At 45.0% G+C, this 20,715-nt stretch overlaps 2 protein-coding genes across 3 annotated transcripts in view; one reads left to right on the top strand and one right to left on the bottom strand.

Moving 5' to 3' along the window:
• The window catches only part of GABRA5 (gamma-aminobutyric acid type A receptor subunit alpha5), a gene marked incomplete at both ends in the record, with an annotated part of 50,926 nt that extends 33,806 nt beyond the window's left edge, over positions 1-17,120 (bottom strand). For both annotated transcript variants that reach the window (XM_079534479.1, XM_079534480.1), the window contains 4 exons: positions 7,505-7,725; positions 7,802-7,869; positions 9,366-9,487; positions 17,035-17,120. In XM_079534479.1, coding sequence (XP_079390605.1) covers positions 7,505-7,725; positions 7,802-7,869; positions 9,366-9,487; positions 17,035-17,120 — 497 coding nt within the window. The remainder of the gene's footprint in view (positions 1-7,504; positions 7,726-7,801; positions 7,870-9,365; positions 9,488-17,034) is intronic.
• Positions 1-20,715, top strand: part of GABRB3 (gamma-aminobutyric acid type A receptor subunit beta3) — a gene marked incomplete at both ends in the record, with an annotated part of 184,915 nt that overhangs the window by 26,818 nt on the left and 137,382 nt on the right. The gene's annotated exons all lie outside the window — the stretch shown is intronic.

Below are 20,715 nucleotides of genomic sequence, written 5' to 3'. Positions count from 1 at the left end.
GACAAGTACTAAAATACAGGCACTATTTTCTACATAGACAAATGAGCCAGATTTAGAAAGTAATAAGGGATGAGGTAGACCAGATGGGCAGTACCAGCGTGTTTGGACTCTCTTACATCTAGACTGATATGTACATGGTAAGATAGGTAGGAGGGATTATGATTTGGCAGCCCTGAACACAAAGCTGAAATCTTTGATTACCTTCCATGGTTCAGACAAACCATCTAGAGCTCCAAAACATTACACAAGGAAACCAGCCTACTTCATTACTTTATTCTGATATACGTGTTAGTAATTTGATGAAGTCTTCAGAGAAGGGCAAATTGCTATCAATTTCCTACATGTTAATTGTGTTGCTTCAGGAATCATCTTTTCCTCCACCCTAATATGTTCATCTGCTAAAATATTCTGAAGCACGTTAGACCTAAGAAGCTTCCATCTCAACTTGCAATACTTCCCATTTATTTCTGAGTGACTATCAATACCAAACACCCTCATTCTCAAAATCCTTCAACCCTTATTTTCTCCAAAACCATACAATATGCAAACTCTCAAATGCATCTTCCTGATCCCCAGCTCTTAGCTAAGCCAAGACCTCTGGCATCCCTTGCTAGATAGCCTTCTCCTCACCAGCTCTCCTCTTATCATACATACAAAGTCTTTTCCCTTCATCTAAACTACCAAAGGCAGGATTGCAATTTATGGGGATTTCTTTTATTCTTCCTAAGGTATAATATATTCCCTCCTACACCCACCTAGACAAAAGTGGAGGAGTGAACCCAATTTAAGTGTGCTCACATGTTCTGTACTTGCACAGCCTTCAGCTTTATGTTGCATGAAGAGGAAACTGCAAGTTCTTCACAACACAGCTAGAGGATCAGCTGCTGCCCAGAACATTCCATAGCTTTTCTCAGCTTACACAGTGCCAACCTCCAGACTACATGAGCATGAGGGTGGAAAACACCAGTGGAAATAAGCAGATAAGATGGGATTCATGTGACTAATCATAGATATCAACAGTAGCATTCCCAGGATCCTTTTTTTTTTTGAAGCTGTGAAAAAAATAGAAACCCCCTCAAAGAGTGGAGAGAAATAAGCATCTTTCACACTGAAGGAAATATCTACAACAGTGGAGACAACCAACTTCTTTCAAATTTCCCTTCTTTGTGCTGGGAGCAATTCTGAGCCAAGAGACTCAGCTGCAGCCATCAACATTACAGACGAATGAAATTAGCTGAGGAGGATCCCAACCGTGCACTGCCACTCTGTGTTACAGATCGCTCACTGGCAACTTCAGTGCAAACATAACTGTACTTCAGGGGATGGTATTTCCACTTTGGCAGATGAAGATTTTAATTTCAGCTTAAGTGAAATGATGAGAGATTTCACTGCAATGTTTTGCTCTCTTGGTGATAAAAAAGACAAGAGTAACCAAAGCAATTCCTCCACACCTATCAGGCACTCCCAAAGCTCTGCTCACAGAACCTGTGACCTGTCCAACGATTTGGGCAAAGACAGGGTCACCAATGAAGCTGTGAATACTTGGAGGATAGCCATCAGGGCATGACTCCACTCCTTCCTCTGTTACGTCATCCCCTCCTTTCCACACACAGACATAGTTTCAGGTCACCCTATCTGCAGAAACAACTGATATTTGTCCTGATTCTTTGTTAAAAATTAGAAATCGGACAGAAACTGTACCTGCTGCCCCCAACAGAAAGACAGAACGGCTCCTGTGCTCAATACAGAGCTAAAACTGAAGCTAGATCTTTTGTAACCCCTCAAAGTCCAGCCACACATCTCCCTTATCCAAAGATGGACTGGGTCCATTTTGGGTTTTGTCTTTTAATCAATGTTACCCTTGCTGTGAGAGTTTGTGTCTCTGTGATGAAGCCCTCAGAAGGGCTCTGCCCACCTCTGTTACCAGCAGAATAGGCTACTGTCCTGCACTCTTCATAGGGACTATATTTGAGCAGATAATAATTTCTCATTTTTAACATGTTACATCACAGCCTCCTCCTGTGCCCTTCCCTCCCTGCGGGTAATTTCACCTCTCGATTTTTGAAGCAACAAAAAATCTCAGTTCCTTGAAGAACAACTTTTGAGAAATGGGGCAATGTGCATTAAAAACAGAGAAACTAGAATTGATATACGTGTTAAAACAAGAATCCTGCTGATACACTGTCCTCAGGGGACGGTCTTTCACTTTGTATATCCCGATTTTCTCTTCCTCTGTCAAAATCTGAATTGATGATAAGCAGCTGAGAGTCCGTGGCATCATAGTTGTTTTTCACCACTCTGCAAGCTTCAGCCCAAAGTGAAGAAATTATTTTTTTTTTCTTCGAGCTTCAGGCTTTTTGAAGTTTGAATAGGAAAGCAGAGGCAGCAGGTCTTTAATACACTGAAAGGAAATGTACATTTGTAATAGCTCTCAATTAGTTTAGTAATATTTATACAATGCCCAAAGCATTGCCAGATCCTTTTCTGTAAATATAAATGGATGCAAAAATGAGACCTTCCTTCTGAAGTAAGAACACGCACAATTTGAACAGAAATGTTCTCATCCAGAAGGCTGACTGAAGATTAACATCTCTTTTTAAAGTATAGATTTTTTGGTCACTGCTCACTCAGGGCCATGCAAGCAAATCTGCATCTGGGAAAGGGCACTTTCTGGCACCACCAGTGCTTGCAAACCCACATATTTCTCACATAACTATTTTTCCCTAAAAATAAAAAATCAAAACAAGCAAACAAAACCTGACTTTCCCAATGGAAGCCTTGAAAACAGCACTGCATCTTCCCGTTAGTTGATGTTATAATCAAGAGATCTACAGTATGAAATTATCAGCTTGCTATGGAAATGTTTCATAGAAGAGCAGACTGTGTGCTAACACACATCCAGAACACGTGTAAACTTGCACATGCAATTTTAATGCTGAGTGCTAACACAGGAACTAGCAATTCCAGCTAGGCAAACTATGCATCCACTCAGAATGCCCAGCAGCATGCTGATGCTGCCATCAAGCGGATGGCCCATCTACACAACACTGAATTTTAAATGACTTCCACAAACAGTATAGAGAAATGAATTTTGGAGCCATACAAAAGATTTTGGTAGTTTCTTAACCGTACAGACAAATGTCTGCAGTCTCAAGCCAGTAAATTATGCAGATGCAGCTTAATGCAACATATTCCTGGAAGCACTCAAGGCCAGGCTGACCTGGGCAGCCTGAGTTGGGTGGGACCAACCCCAGCCCAGGGCAGGGGTTGGAGCCAAGTGGATTTTAAAGTCCCCCTCAATCCAAGCTATTCTGTGATTCCATAATTCCATGATATAAATGTAACCACAGCAAGAATCTCTGGCAGCCTTCAATTGTTGTAATAATAAAGAGGAAATCTATTTGCACATACATCACACACACGACCATGTGACAGTTAAAATTCCAAATTATGGCAAATGTTTAGATACCTAGAGGTAGCAAAGGTGGCCTGGTTCCATTCAAACTGAACGTAAGAATTGGACTCCAAGGAGCTTAGCCCTTATCATGAGATTAAAAGAATGTTCAGCATCTAAAAGCTGAAAAAAAAATCAAGTTCAGTTGTCTATCAACTGCTGGCCAAAAGCTCAGTTATGTTCCAAAGGCAAACATCATCTGCTCCACACAATTTCTGGCCAAAAAAAAAAAAAAAAAAAAAAGGCATTCTTCCAGTGTTCTACAGCAAAGTTTATCAAAGCTGAAATTTTTACAGTCATCCCCCATTGAGTACAGAAAAGCTGCTCACTGAGACAGTTGAATTCTCTTAGCTTGAAAGGTCTGCTTAAACCATTGTCCTTGAAACAGAATAGTTTCAAGAAACAAATGAGCTTTATGCTTTTAATAGCATTTATTTCCCGACTCAGATAATCTAAATATTTTTCAAGCATTTGAAGGGACAGAAGAATAAAATTTTTGCCTGCCTTCACAAAGCCATTTTCTATACAGATGAGTGAAATACGGACCCTTTACCACAGCGCTCCTACGGAATAGATAATTGAAAATGGAGCTGCAGACAACACTCCCCTCTAGGGGCAGAGAAAGAATTTGCAACACTCAATTCAGTGGCATATCATTTGTAAACCAACAAAATAGAAGAGATAAGGCATACCAAAATCAAAGACAATCAGAACTATTAAGCTATTCCCCGCAGATAATATTGCTGTTTATGAAATCTATCTAAAGAGCACATTGTGTTCTTATGTTCAGGCAGAAAAGTTTTAAAACTGTACGTTACAGAAGCATATTTATTGCGGTTCCACAGCAAAATATATCCTACCAATTCCTGACCTAGACTACAAATCATGGAATGCAACATGCGAAAAATTCAGTTCTCTTTATAAGTAAACACATTTATCATGAAAATATATGTACTGCCAAGTGCTAGAGCTGGAAGTTTGCTCAGCTGATCAAACTCGTATATTTGGAAGTCAAATAAGAGGAGGGTCAACGTTGGCTCAGCTGCTCTCCTCCTCTTCATTCAGGCAGCCAGATGCGAGGTTGCAAAAGCAATTCAGGCATCTTTGTCAATGACAGAGGGTCCAATCCTCCCGGCACAGATTACTCCTACATACAGTCTGGGAAGCTCACAATTCCTCCTTGGAAATGAGGGGGATGAAGAGCTAAGGGAGGGCTGTCTCCACATCTCCAGATCCTGTGAGCCAAGTGAGTGGGGTGGGACCTGCAGAACACAAGGCTCATGCCCCAGCTGAGGTCCAGCATCCTCCACCAGCGCACTGCTGCTAAGACAAGAAGCCCTGCACCCCGCATTCTAATTTCTCAAGAAATGCCATTCTGGCAGCACTGAGCAGCCATATCTCTGTCAAGATCTGCTTGAGGGGCTAAGCACAGGTCACAGCCATGCTGCACAGCCAGGTCAGGCTCTTCCACTGCCTCCTGGCACAGCACCACTACTGCTGATGAACTGCCCACCAAGACAGACCGTGATCCTGAAGGCAGCACAGCTCCCCACATCTTATCACAGCAGCCTCCCAGCGTGAGTTTGAACAGAATAGGATGTACACTCTTTTATTTTTAAAAAGTTATTACTTGCAATAGTGGAAGGGAAGCTATTTAAAAAGCTTTGCGCTCCATTTCTTATCACATACAGCATGGTTGGAATTTATTTCCATACACATGCACACCCACACTGAATACTCTACACAAAAAGAAAAAAAATAAAATTGTCTCATGTTTTTTAGACTACAGAAGTATTCTGCATCTTCCTGTAGCCTACAAAAAACACAAATCCCAAGAAGCCCTAACCTAACATTTTGAGAGTGTCAGCGACACAAATCCCCAGGCTCTTCATAGAAGGGGGGGTAAGGCTGCCTGAGGCCTCCTCATCTCTGCTGCTTCCTCCTGGGTTATGAGCCAATAAAACGAGGTTGCCTGGTAAAGACATGTAGCAGGACAACAAAAACATCTGAACCAAGTCCAAATGTTGCTGGACCAGGGCAGCCTTCTCTCTGGTACACACACAGCCTATGGCCATGGTTTTACCACTCCCTGACAGAGCTACTTCCACAGAGCAGCTGAGAGGCAACGGCAGCTTGCTCAGGTCTTGTTCTGTTTCTTTAGGTGTCTCTGTTACTTGCTTAAAAATCATCAGGAAACGCATCAGTGGCAGTCTTTGGGGGTGCACAAAGGGAGCCCTGGCTGCAGTGGGGCTGCTTTTAAAGCAAGAGTTACCAACTTTTTTTTTGAAACAGGTTTCTCTTATAGTAATTTTGACTTTCATTAATCTAAACAAGTATGCGTATCCTCATGTAGATTCAGGAGTTTATTGTTCTCAACAGTGACCTGAAAGGAGGTTGTGGCAAGGTGGGGATTGGTTCTTCTCCCAGGTAACAGTGATAGAAAAAGAAGTAATGGCCTCAACTTGTGCCAGGGGAGGTTCAGGTTGGATATTAGGGAGAATTTCTTCTCAGAAAGAGCAGTGATGCAGTGGCACAGGCTGCACAGGGAGGTGGTGCAGTCACCATCCCTGAAGGTGTTGAAGAACCGTGTGGATGTGGCACTGAGGGACATGGTCAGTGGGCATGGTGGGGGTGGGCTGGTGGCTGGACTAGATGATCTGAGAGGTCTTTTCCAACCTTAGTGGTCCTACGATTCTATTGCAGCGATCACTAATTCAGCAAAAACCATGAGAAAAAAGAGCAATATGTATAGCAGAAGAGAAAGTGAGCTCTTTTTTCCTTCTTTTTAACGTGACCCGTATCACCTCTTAGCTTTTTCAGCAGTTGAGCAGTTACAAATGTGATTATCTAAAGCTGTAAGGATGTACTTAAGGATACCTTACATCTCCTGTATCTCTTTTCCTCTGTTCCATTCAAGGGAAGGGATTTAACAATAGAGTCAAATAACAAATAAGTAAATAATCAGGACCAAAACATCTGAAATAAACCTTAAGAACATTTAGGTGCCTCCATACAGAAATGTAATTCCTGAACCAAACAAACATTAACCACTTAAAGCCCCCCATAACTCTACTAGCCCTAAACAGCCAGCCCCACAGCCAGGATAGGAGTGCTTACCTTCACTGGGGGGCAAGTTCTCAAAATCCTCATTTCTAGGCACCCCAGGTCCTAATGCCAGCTCCCCAGACACTCTGACGGGACTCGTGCTCCTATCAGACTACAGGCTCCTATCAGACAAGCTTAGAGTAGTAGGTTTTTTCTTTCATCTCTTTTCAAGTGTTCTCTATATGACTACACTCTCAGAGAAGACTTTGCTGAAGATACATGGAAGTCTTAATTACTACAGCCTAATTACTTTTAATGAGCAAACCTGACATGGGATTTCGCCTGAGAAGAACTTCAGACAATCCTCTAATGTCACTGATATTATATATAATATCTAGGTTATGCAATGATGAAGCCTGACAGTATCCTCTAGTCAACCTGAAGAACCCTGAAGAACTCAGATGCAAATTTGTCCTCTGACAGTGTACTGCCAGCTTTGTTTTCAGGAAAATACTTGCTAAAACAGCTCCTCAGCGCTTCTAGCATACTTCATTTATCCCTGTGATGATTTGCCTTTTAGAACAATTAGTGAAATAGAGAAAGTAATAACAAAAGCTTCAAGGGTTCAAACTGTAATGCCCCAGAACAAGATGCCAGTCTGTGTGGTCTTTGGGACAGTTCTGCAATTAGCACTGCAGCTACAAACACAAACAGTAAGAGGGAACAGATCTGCACTAAAAAAGATGAACAGAATCATTGAATCTGTTGAGAGTATGTTTTTCACTTAATCAAAGGAAATATCTAAGCACCAGCAGTATTCAGAAGCTACAAATGAATTGGTACTTGTAGGCAGTGATTACGTTTTCCTCTTTTCTTGATATTCGTATTAATATCTGCGAATGACTGGTTGCATGGCTCTGCTGTGGGTGAAGTGCCACGCTTCCCTCCTGAATTTGCAGATCTACCTGGGAAACTGCATAAGAATAAGTGAATCCAGGGTGTTACCTCATTGTGTACAGCAGAGTGCCATCATCCTCAAGGCGCAGAAGCTTGTTTGGTGTCGTCATGTTGTGAGCAATAGACTTCTTGCCGTTGTGGAAAAAAGTGTCTGGCGTCCAGATTTTGCTGGCAAGCAGGTTGTTGAGAGGGAGACGCTGCATAGGTCCTTTGAATCGAAGCCTTTCGTCCTTCCAGCTTTGTCGGAAAAACACATCTATGGTGTATTCCTTGCACAAAGAAACAAGCAGGTTACCATAGGGTCAGTAAACACAAGTGAGTCAGAAGCCATGCGCTAGAACTTACCATCTCTGTGTCTGACACCGGGCCAAAACTGGTAACATAGATGTCTGTTTTCACCTGAGTTATTCTCTCTGCAACAAATATAGACTCTGAGTCAGTAATTGCTTTAAGATGCAGTTCGTGCTTCTGATGCATTTCTCTTTTAACAACTTCTGAATCACTCCAAAATCCCCAAAAGCTTGAAATTAAGAAAATGTTTAAAGAGACATTTCATCCCTGATCAAATGCAAATATCAACCATTGAGAGCCCAGGCTCTTTCCCTGTGATCACTGGAATGAAACGGGCCCTTCAAGGTTGCAGTTCCCCTGACGTCACTTTCAACATTGGCCATAGGGTAAGTATGCCTTAGAAAGGCCTGTTTCCCTCCAGTTACCGGGCTGGTTTGCGTGATGGCAGACATCTGTACTACAGTTGTTCAAAGTTAAGTGGAATTAGTTCTACTGCCCAGATTTTCAAGACTCAAGCCTGAAGCCCAGAGGAGCGCCTTGAGGCTTCGAGGCCAAGACATCTAGAGGCTGGTCTAGAGCCTTAGAGATCTAGAGGGAGGCCTGAACTAAAGGCCAAAAGGCATATTGGTCACAAAGCTGACAAAGAAATCTTTAGACTCCAAGGCCAAGCATGCTGCTAGAGGAATGCCAAGAGACAGCCTAAGAGTCTACAGGGCAGAGGCCCAAAGGGAGACCTAGAGAACTATAGGCATAGCTTCCTAGAAATTTCAGAAGTTCATTACATAAGATGGGAGCACTGAGCCCTATTTTCAAGCATCTCCGTGTAAAGTGAGAGGAAAAGGAGAGAAAGGAATGAAAGCAATGTGTTGGTCTCATAAGAGGAAGGGGTGGGGGTAGTTGGATTAAAAAAGGGCGAGGAAGAAACATAACAGATGGTTTACACATGAGTAGAAGATGAGAGAAATCTGGAGGAAAGAGAGCTGAGAGAGGGCTCAACAGGGTTAGGATGGCAAGTAACTACTCACATGTTACAGCTTTAAAATAGCTGCTGTAGAGGTTATTGAAATGATGTATCAATAGAGCTTTGCTGTAGCTGTCTAAATACAGGAGGTCTGGGGTTCTGTTTTTAACAGAGGTTCTTGTCACTGGCATAATTTTATACATGCTGACCAGCTAGGGAACCCTGCAGCAACCTGATAGCACCCTGTCTCGCTCACCTTAAAAGAGAGAGAAAAGAAATCCAAACTGTATTCAGTCGCAGAAAGCAGGCATCATACATGCTCTCCTCACTCAACTTAAATGATTCACACGACCAACAGAAAAAGCCTACAGTTATTCTTGCACAGAGCTCTGCCTGTCCAAAGACAAGTCTACTTTCTGGGCCCTGTTTGGTTAATGAAACCCATCCCTCTTATCAAGGCTCTGCTGATAGCAGGTGCCCTGCTTAGAGACATAGTTTTGTGGGCAATACGGTTGGCACAGGGATAGTTGACTAGATGATTTAAGAGGTCTTTTCCAACCTCAATGATTCCATGATTCTGTGATTCTGTGGCAGGGTGGCAAGGGGTCAATGACCACCGCTTGCACGTTCACTGCCACAGCCACCCAGCTCTGCTACCTCCTAGTCCTGGGCGCAGCCGGTTGTCGTAGCCATCCAACAGGCCATCCAAGATCCTGGTGAAGATGGTAATGTTATCATTGGTGTCCTCTTTTCCTGGTGCTGTCGGCGTTTGAGATAAGCTGTTTCATGCAAAAGAAAAGAGACTCATCAAAAGCTGTTAGCATCATGGGGCGTCAGACTTGTGGAAACTTCATGATAAGAGCCTGCCTCCCCTCTCATTTCACCTGCTCCTTCTTTTTTCCTGAAAGGAATACTGCAGAATGAAACCCACAGTTCTTCATTCCTCATCTCTCCTCTGCATTATTTAGTTTTCCTCCTTGTAGTACGCAAATAATAACAGCATGTAGTGGGTCTCATTCCATAAGGTTTCGGCCAGGTTTGTTTTCTTCTGCTCTTGATCTGAATTCTTTATTTCAGTGAGTTACAGAAAGAAGTATTTCAGATATTGACCTTCAAGCCAGAAAAATATTACCATGTTTAATTCATAACTTGTCTGCTCAGGTGTCCGTGGCTCAGATCTGAAGCTGGCTTACAGAAAAGCACCTACAAGGATTCCCACAGCACAACTGGAACTTGCACTTCTAAGACCATTTTATTTTCATTCAAGAGAATCCTGTGGTTACTAATGGTTTTGCTTACCTCAAGTTTATCAATAAAAATACTTCACCTGCAGCAAGCAATGAGTGCTTCAGATGGAAAGCTTGCTCAGACTCAGTGTTTGATTCAAGTTTAAGTCTCTACTGAAATTGCCAACAAATGTTTCATCTGCTACAAAGGGCACATCACTCTGCTGATAACCACACCCCATCTTATGCACCCTGTCAAGGGACAGAGATCACTTACACTCAATCTGAACTCATTGTGACCGAGTGACCCAGAGTTTACAAAATAAATAAAATCTGTGTTTATTTACTAATAGTCAGCAGGGAAATAAATCTATAATTAAGTAGAGAGTCTCAAAGCACTCCTCTGAATACACTGCCTTGCAGAACATTTGTAAAATATGCATTATACTTACCTAGCAAAACTGGATTTATAAGAAGAAAAATAAAGGACTTCAACCTGGTTTTCCCTTCACAAGGCTTACACTAACAGGACCTTGCTGACACCCATGTATGTCACTCTTGGTGCAGACTGTTTGGGGACACAAGGTCTGCCTCATGCTGGTGGTCACATAGCCCCTCCCAGTCAGACCCAGTCGTGCATCTGTCCCCCAGTATATCTTGTGTGCTTCTGCTGAAAAAAGAAAGGATTGCAAAGCTTCTCAGGAAAGGGGAGCAAGGAGCTAGCATGATTTCTAAAAACACCAAATCATGAGGAAACACTTGACCAGAAGTGATCCTCATAGCACAGGGGATGTTGGCACTGAGGAAATGGCTTTAAGTTGCAGCAGGGGAAGTTCAGGCTGGCTATTAAGGAAAAATTTATTCTCAGAAAGAGCGGTGAGGCAGTGGCATAGGGAGGTGATGGTCACTGTTCCTGGAAGTGTTCAAGAACCGTGTGGATGTGGCACTGAGGGACTTGGTCAGTGGGAATGGTAGGGATGTTGATGGTTGGAGTAGATGATATTAATGGTCTTTCTCAACCTTAATGATTCTATGATTAAAGAGACATTAGACATCCTGCCTGATATGCCAAGCCATTCAAGACAAATACTATACTGTTTGTCAATCATAATCGAATGAGCTCACTACTGAGTGTTACAAGCGACAGTCTAACAAAAAAGGACAGGAGATGAAATTATCACAGATTCTTCAGCTATCATAATTAATGCTTTGGTAAAAGCACTATTTAAAACTTTTCTCATTTCTTTTTAGCCTTTTTCTCGAGAGAAAGAGACATGCATCATGCTGTCTGCCTGTTCCACCGCATCAACGTAGGAATCCATTCCCACTTTCCAATGCACGTGACGGAGAGGCAGAGAGATCAAACTTCATTTCATTTCCACAAGTTTCACGAGAAGCAGTGACTAGACAAGGGGAGAGCGATCTAAATTAATGCCTCATTAAGTAAAAATGGGAGGTCAGCAGCCATCTATTCCCTCTGGCTTGCAGACTGGGCCAGTCAGCACGTATGTAGCTCAAAAACAGCCTCAGCAAAATCAGCCCACCTCCTCTCTGCTAATTAAGAGATACAGAGGAGATTTGCAGGCAGTTAGGAAAGATACAGGGAGAAATGGACTGCAGAGGTAAAAGACAGGTGGTGCAATGGGCGATGGGAACAAGGGATGGCAAATATGGAGCAGGGATTATTGTAAAGGTACAGTGCCAGGCACGTAGCATACAAAGCTTCACTAGTTTCTCTGCTCTTGAAAAAGCTTGTTATTTTTAGTGCTCACATCTGAATTCAACACCAATTCAGCTCAGAGAGAAGATTTCCATTGAACTATTTTCATAGGGATGGGACAAAATACAACTAGCTCTCATAACCTCTCCAATAATACAAGTAATTGATGGTGCTTTCTTCTGTCTTGGCTATAGACATTTCACCACAACACTATACACACCCTAAGTACTGAAATATGTGTATAGTTTTGTATAGTTCACAGAAAAATCTAATTAATAGATAAAAAAAGCTGGGGAAGTGACTAGGATGAAGACTCATAAAAAGTCAGCACTTCATCTGCAAAACAGCAATCCAATTTAGATTTGGCAGATCACTTTACCCGAAAAAGACGGCATCTGATGCTGACTTTCAGAGAAATGTCAGTATTGTGTGAAGTTCTGTCTGTAGATGGATTACTGTTTGCCATTAATGCAAATGTTGCTTTTTATTTCACAGAAAAGTTAGCATTTTGTGTGTGTTCCTGAGATTGCTTATAAAATAGCAATTCTCATTTCGGTGTAAATGCTGAAGTTGCCTTTTACAACGTAAGAGCTTTAAGACTGTACTGGCAAAGTTACATACGTTGTTTTATATTAGATACTGTAGCTCTACCAGTAGTGAGAACACAGGTGATATATTAAACCAATTATTTCCACATGCATGAAGACTAGGTTTTATAAAAAAAATTGGTAGCTAAGCACATTATCTTCTTGTTGCAACCAAAAATGTTTTTAAGGGAATGTTTTCAGTTACGGAGTAAAAATAAACCTAGGAAAGAACCTTAGAAGATGCTAAGAAAATTCAAAGATAATTAAATTTAAAGCTCGGTATTGAACATAAACTAAACCAACCAGGAATACTTCTCATTACATTTATTTAATATTGCAGTTTCAGGGTGACTGAAAAAATCATACGCTACAGAAAGAGCCATCAGAGTAAAATCCACTAACTCTAAAAATGCTCAGCTACCTCTTCTGATGAGTTCATCGCTTACCATTTTAATCATTGCCTTTTTTGCCATCTAGTCAAAATCTTGTCATGTTCTATTCATAGTTCTGTTGTAATAAGAGGAAAACAGACTACAGACACTTCACAATTTTCCCAAAACATTTTTTTTTAAGCGAGAGACACTAAAGAAATAACTGAGGAGTACTTTGCGATTGAAAGCTGCATTTTTTCTCTCTAAGAATAAAGTTTACAAGAACTTGCTTCAGTAGGATTAGGAATTATACCAGGCCTCAAGACAAATCAGCAGTTTATGTAGAAGATGGTGGAGAATCCATTTGCACACTTCTGGATACTGTCAGCTGGCCAGATATCAAAGGAAATAGATTCATTTCTCTAAGTGAGCATCTCACTATCCCTTTGTCACCGATTCTTGAGATCTGAAAATGCCAATATTGTTTTGCAAATTTGTGCACCAAAATCTCAGTTCTTCCAAAAAAGATCAGAATATGGGAGAGGACTGACTGAAAATAATGAAACTTCAATGGTCCCTAGAGATTCTTTAAGAATAATGATGTTTTTTTATTCACCAAGAGCTGTACTTCACAGCCTTCTAAGTACAAGCCTTCTGTGAGCATTGTGATGAAAGCCTGTTTCCCACGGGGTAACATTTTATCACCTTCACCCCCTTGCACCTTAACATCCATTTCAGCACCTCCCAACACCCCCTGTGCTTCCAGGCTGCCAAAATGCAGGCTCACGGGCAGCTTTCTGCTGGGCAGAAGGGTGAACCTCCACCTGCCTCCTCTCAGCATTTCTAGCAAACCCGTTTTTCCATTTGTTGAATTGGGCTGATGGGTTCATAAAGTTATCTGGAGCCACTGAAGAAAGAAAAAACAGGATACAAAACATAAATGGATGAGCACAACCATGTAAGCATATGATAATTTACAGAAAATTAGTCTTAAAAATATGAGGAAGAGCTCCCTAGCATCTGTGACTACTCAGCAAGCGTAAACCAGCAGAACTAGCTGCTCAGTGCTGCAGAGACCAATGTGAAGTAAATGCCACGAGCTGAAGGGGAGGTATGCTTAGCCTAAATAGTAGGATTATGTTCTCAGTGATAAGGGCAGTGAGCTAATGGGAAAGTATGTGAAACCACCGAGCTGCCACAGCAAGAGTCTCACCACGAGCAGAGACGTGTTGCGTTGGCTACAGCTACGTTTAATTGCAATCTTCTGCTTCCCATGTTTCTACAATTGCAAATATTATTAGCAGATGGTAGCTGATCTGTGGTTACACCAACAACATCCGTCCCTGCTGGTTCAGCTCTCGGACAGATTCCTGAAACTGCATGACAAAATGCAAGCATGCGCAGGGAGCGCGTGCTGCCAGCACGTCAAGAAGGATGTCCATGGGCAGCCTGGGGCTGGCAACGAAGAGCCAGCGTGCAGCAGGGAGGGCCGGCACAGGGCCAGGCATGTGGGACATCTTCCTGCTCATCCACAGCAGTCACCCATCCTGACAGCCCACACAGGGCAGGGTGCTCAGCAGTGTCACTGCACCCCTCTGCCAGGACAGGATCCTACCCATGGGGTGCTCAACCCAAGGTGCTCTGCCTCACCACGAATCACCACATCACCACGGTAATCTTGCAGAAACTCAAATCCAAATATTCTGTTTTTCCTCCGACCTGATGGCAGGAGAGCACCCAGCTCCTGCCTGCTATTGGCAGTATGATCCTACCTTGCAGACATGAAACACGACTGAATTCAACGCAACCCTTCATGTCAAACAGATGGAAGAAATCAGATTCTCATCTCATCTGAAAACATTCTTCACAATTATAATTTATTTCTAATGATTCAAATTACTGCCTAAGTGCTATATGCTTTAACTTTTGGTTAGCCCTGGTCAGGCAGTGGGACTTGATGATCTTTGTAGCTCCTTTCCATCTGAGCTATTCTATTGTATTCTAGTTTAGTCTGGTCTACTCTATTCCAAATATTCACCTTCAAGACAACTATCTTGAAATACTTCAGTAGCACATCTTAGCTCCTCACAACATTATGCAACTCCAGGCTGAAATCACAGAAACCTGAAAAAGCCTCAACCTGTGCTGGACTCGTTACGCAGAGCGGGGTCATAAAATTGTTAGGCAACAAGAATAGGGGGGGTCGCATACTCTTCTCCTTTAACCTATGTCTTGAAAGTTTGATTCAGTGACTTTTCTTTAAATAACTTTTACAACAATGCCTACAGTCTTTCTTTCTCTACAGCCTACTGATGGGGATAGCACTCAGTAGTCATTCCACATTTATGTTAACCGTTAATCACAGACTTTTGCTGAGATTTCTGAAGTAGCCTAGGAGACTGAGATACATAATTCCTATTTATTTTACCAGGCATCGTGCATCAGAATCCCCAAAGGTGGCTTTGGCTATGTCAGCAAACGCTGTATTTATGATTTAATATAATCATGGAATGACTACAGAGAACTGTAAACAAATCTCTGCCCTCAGCTGTAATGCCCTACTGTATTTTGTGTCTAATTTGTGGCCATTTGACCAATCACTTTTGTTTAGCACACTGCTAAAAGCACTGAAATGTAGCAGGGCAATTCAAACGTGGATGAAGCTAATAAAAAATAATCTGATAGCAACAGCAAGTATTATCAGTATTAGATTCTGGATCGTAGCAGTTAATAAAGCAGCCTACATGCAAATTGTACCGCTCTGTCCTGAAGAGTCAGTCCCAAAGCACTTAGCAAATTACACTCTGAAACTGCTTCTGCCTCCGAAACAGAAGCGCTGGAGCATCCTCTGTCTTTTGAGCAGGGTCAAAATTCAGCCCTAAGGCAGCGTGTGAGTGGTGCAGTGAATTGGAGCTGCTTATCTCTGCAGGCCCTGACTAAAATTACGAGATCAAAATTGGGGGGTGGGAGGGCAGTTACGTGATGATCTCATTTTAGTGCACAGCAGCTTTTGGATAACTCACAAAAACAAATGTCCTAGATTCCTCTAGCTGTCCTCTGGCAGGTTATGGGCCGTGAGGATACCTACTTAGGACTGGGATTCAGTGTTTACCTGAAGTTGAAAGGGAGAGTTAGGCCCTCTGTTCTGCAGTACTGCATATCTGTTCTTCTCTTAGAGGAGTAATGCAGTTACAAGGTAGACAAACCCCGCACCAAAAATGTCTTGCCAAACTACTGCAGTTGAAACCTTCTGCTGGGATGAAGGAAGGTCAGGAAGGGTTACAACCCATACAGTTTTCTCAATGTGAGAATACTTTGTTAAATCCCTGCCATGCCAAGACAAGGGACAACCAGTCCCACACCATCTTAGTCCTCTCCATTTCTGCTAGAAAGCCCAGTGGGAGTTTTGCCCTAGGCTGCAGTGAAAGCAGACTCCAGCTATTCCAAGATGCCCACAGTGGACTGCAGCTCTTTGCCCTCCCTGCGGTGCGCAGGTCTGCAGCTGCTCAGACACGGCACCGTGCTCACTGTAGGACTGCACAAGGCATACACTGAAGAGAGGGCTCAGTCCTGTTTACAGTACAGACAGACATCTTTCAAATTCTGGTCTTTCTTCCAGTTCCAATCTGGAAAAAAAACATTTTAATTGAAACCAGAAGCTGATTTGCATCTCCATTTTGTACCTTCTTCTAGCAAGGCACTGATGGGCATGCTTGTGAATCAGCACACGGGGAGGATTCATTTCTTTCTTCTAGTGAAATCATAAATAATTGTTCTTCTCCACAAAAAAAAAAAAAAAAAAAGAACCAACCTACGTTTCCAGGGCACTTGCTAAATGCTTCTCAGTGGCACATTCTTATTTTGAAAAGTCCATAGGATCTCTAGGTTTAGGGGAAATGGATAGCTAGGGGGTTTCTGCTTTTCTGTTTATTGAAGAACAATCGTAGGAGTATTTCACAATAGTATTTCTGAATGTCACCGTCAAGACAGCATCTACAGCAAAATCAGGAAACGGAATTCCTTGTTACATGCTTCTGAGAAGCGCAATTTCTGGTTATCTCAGCAAGTTTCCAACTCAGCTGTCCCTCCGAGCTGTCCCAGTGCTGGAGTCTGACCCAGCCGAGAGCACACCCTGTGTCCTGCTGTGCAGCACTGCCCGTGCTGTGCCCTGCTCAGATCACCCAGGCCCCATCCAAGCTCTCCATGTCCCCCCCTACAGAAGCCCTCCTACAGAAGCAGTATGAGATGCTGAGGTGGAGCAGGAAAGCAACCCACCCCTCTTCTCGCAACACCGCAACGTTCAGATCAAATGCAAAGCTTGCTTGTTTTTTTTTGTTCTGCTGCTCCACACCGCATGGAGCCAAAGCTTTTCATTTCCTTCCAAAAGCCACAGCAAAAATCCAAACGTAATTGGCAACTTACCCGAAGCGGCCGGCTAAACTCATGGAGACGCAGAAGAGGAAGAAGTTTTTGATCATGATAAAGCCAGAGACCGTTCCATTGTCCATTCCAGAGGAGATGCGTAACGCAGGTGGTTGCTTGGGGGAAGGTGCAGCTGCTCACTTTGGTCTCACTCTGCAACAATGCAAAAAGGAGAAATTATCACAGGTCGGAGCAGCAGGACGGCCGGGCTCAGCCAACACCATGTCTTCTGCTCCCTGTGTTTCTCACAAACTTATGGAGGCTTATGTAAACATCAGCTGTTTATGTAAAATTCTATACTGGCAAGGACATGCTTTACCTTCTGCTGACAGCAAACTGCAAAACAGGGAAAATTCTTGGTGGCCCACTTTTGCTTTCCATTCGTTCGTCACAGAAGGCATAGTCACCATTTTCCATGTGCTGCTTCCGACCCTTTCCCCATCTCGACAACTTCCCCACGTCTGCAAACCCTGGGCTGTATGCAGCCTCCGCATCCCCGTGCTCCGTCGCAATCTTTTCCCATTAACTACCCGGCTTCCCTTTCCAAAATCCCAGTGAAAATGCCAAGAAACACCTACTGCTTCTTGGAATCCACGCTGCTGATGCACGGCTTCGCAAAAAAATGGGGGGGGTTTTGGGGGGGGTAGGGGGTGTCAAAAGTGACCTTCCTCGCAAAGGCACGGGAACCTCTTGCTATCACCGAAGCTGCTCCAGTGCCTGCTGCTCCTCGGGTACCTGCCTCAGCCACCACACCACCGATCTCAGCATCGTGCGCTACCGTTTTCCTCTGTGCCCTATTATTTAAAAAAAAAAAAAAAAAAAAAAAAAAAAAAAAAAAAAAGGCAAAAATAAAAACCAAACCCAAAGACCCCCCCACTCCCCACTAAATCCCGGACGGAACCGCATGCCATTGCCACCCGCTCCCCATACCACATCATACCCCCGCTCCACAACTTGCTCCCCCGGCCCGAACGCACAGCCACCCCCGCGCCGCTACCCCGCGCCGCGTCCTGCTGCCTCCGCACCGCACCGCACCGCACCGGGGTCCTGGATAGCTGCTCCCCGCAGTCGCTTCAGCCCCGGCCCGCCCGCACCTGCCCGCACGACGCGCCCCTTCTCCGCGTTCCCAAAGTTTGCGGCCGCCCTGTAAGGGTCCGTCCGCTTCTCCCGGGCCGGACTCGGATCCCGCCGCTTACCCGCGAGGTTCGAGGGCGAGGGGGTGGCGTCGGCCCGAAAGTTGCGGCGCGGAGCGGGAGCGGCGCCGCTGCCTCTCCCGCCGCTGCCAGGCGCGGCCCCGCCGCAGCGCCGCGCCCGCGCCGCCCCCGCGCGCAGCCCGGCAGCGGGAGCGCGGTGGGTGCACGGGGCGCGCCCGACCCCGGGGGTCTCGGCACGGCACGGCCCGGGGCTGCGGACAGTGAAGGCGTGGGCGGGGCGGGACTCCTCGTCCGCCCGCACACACCTGGATGCGGGCTTATGTGCGTGTGGATGGGCATAGACACCGTGAGCTTAGTCGTCTTCTGTAGGCAGTGCACCTGGGCTACGCCGTTCTAGGCCTGTTGACAGCACCAGTGTTACGGTACCGTTGGGTTGGGTTTCAGGATGCATGCGGGGACGTGGTGGTGGCTGAACGGGGCAAGGAGGGGTTCTCTGCTCCACTGCTTTGTGCAGGGGGCTCTGCAGCAAGTGCGGCACCAGGCACACGTGTGGTGTGGGTAGGAGGTGTGATTTGGGTTATCTGAATGTTGAGCTGTCCAAGCAATACAAGCACAGAGGATGGTGATGCACTGGAACAGGTTGTCCAAGGAGGCTGTGGATGCCCCATCCACATTCAAAGCCAGGCTGGATGTGGCTCTGGGCAGCCTGGTCTGGTGGTTGGCGACCCTGCACATAGCAGGGGGTTGAAACCAGATGATCATTGTGGTCCTTTTCAACCCAGGCCACTCTATGATTATATGATTTTATGATGATGGGCTGGGTACCATGGCTACAGCACAGTCCTGACTCCTCTAGGTTACCTGAGGTGCACTCAGCATTTTGCATTACCTGTGATAAATATCACAGAATCATTGAATCATTAAGATTGGAAAAGATCACCCAGTCCAATCGTCAGCCCATCCCCACCATGCCCACTGACTACGACCCTTAGTGCTATATCCACACGGTTCTGGAACACCTCCAGGGATGGTGACTGCACCACCCCCCTGGGCAGCCCATGTCACTGCCTCACTGCCATGGCTGTACTTGGAAATAACACTTCAGTGAGGCGATGTCCCTCCTTCAGGTAGCCCTGCAGCTCACTGTACCGTCTGTCTTCTTAGATCTATCAAAAACCACCAAGGAATGGATCCCACCGCTGAAGGCAGGAGGGGATGAGCAGCTCCCTGCCCTGCAGGATGCCCCTGGGGTTCAAATCCTCCATTTGTGGCTTGATGATGTTCTTAGGCAATGATGCGTGGATGTTCTGGGGTGTAGAGCCACACTTTGGTCCCCTCCTCTTTCCTTGGTGACCACAGCATCACAGAACTGTCAGGGATTGGAGGGGACCTCTGGAGATCATTGAGTCCAACCCCTGTGCTAAAACAGGATCCTTACAGCAAGCTTCACGGGTGGATACAGAGTTGTGAATGAACCCTGTCAGAGCCCAAAAACAGCTGGAAGAGGCAGCACGAATCGACAGGAGCTTTTCCCCTATATTACTGCCTGGGAGTGTTTAAATATCAGATTTCTTCCAGTGAGTCGCTTTCTGTCACCAAGTATTCACATCTCCATATAGGTAACGTGAGAACAGTGTTCTCTCTCCATAAGCTGACGAACGAGCCTTAGGAACTCCTGCCCTGGGTCTCCCTGCCGCTATGGGAGCCGTGCCCCGTCCCGAGCTCTCGCAGCTCCTTGGAGCCTCACGCATAACAAAAACAGAAAAAGTGCCTGACAGGATTTGCCCGACAGGCAGCAGGTTTGCTACACGCGTGTTGAACGCGCGGCAGTGCTCCAGCCCCGCCCGGCCCGAGTCGCCCCAGCGCCGTTCTCTCCCCGCGCCGCCGGGGGGCAGCGCGGCTCCACCCAGCTACGTGTGCGCCGCTGGAAGACGACCGCGAGGGGGCGCCCGCGCGTTGCTGCCCGGGCCCGTCTTCGCACGGGTTGCTCCGCCGTGTACTCTGGGGCTCTGCTGGGAACGGCAAAGCTCTCTCGTACATCTGTGAGGACGCAGTTTGATTTTTATACGGTAAGATTTCTTGAGTAAGAGCTACTTTGGGTTAGAGGTTTGTGCAGCACTTTTAGATGAGAGTAGTGCTCACAGACGGTTTGCCGTGGATGTGAAACGTGAACAAGGCTCAGGTGAAGGATGGGTGGGGCTGCACTGCGAGCGGAGGCAGTGTGGGAAAAGGGTTACTCTGAGCGCTGCTTAGCTCTGATGCCCAGACCTGGGCAGATTGACAGATCATAGAATCACGGAATTGTGCAGGTTGGAAAAGACCTCAGAGATCATTGAGTCCAACCACAACCTCACCATACTACCCTGACTCCAACAACCCTCCGCTAAATCACGTCCCTGAGCACCACATCCAAACGGATTTTAAACACATCCAGGGATGGTGACTCACCCACCTCCCTGGGGAGCCTATTCCAGTGCTTAACAACCCTTTCTGTAAAGAAGTGTTTCCTGATATCCAACCTAAACTT

Source organism: Tetrao urogallus, assembly GCF_951394365.1.
Source record: "Tetrao urogallus genome assembly, chromosome: 1".
In the NCBI taxonomy this organism is placed as follows: Eukaryota; Metazoa; Chordata; class Aves; order Galliformes; family Phasianidae; genus Tetrao; species Tetrao urogallus.
The sequence above is the reverse complement of the archived record's forward strand: the minus strand, read 5'-3'. Positions and strand labels throughout refer to the sequence as shown.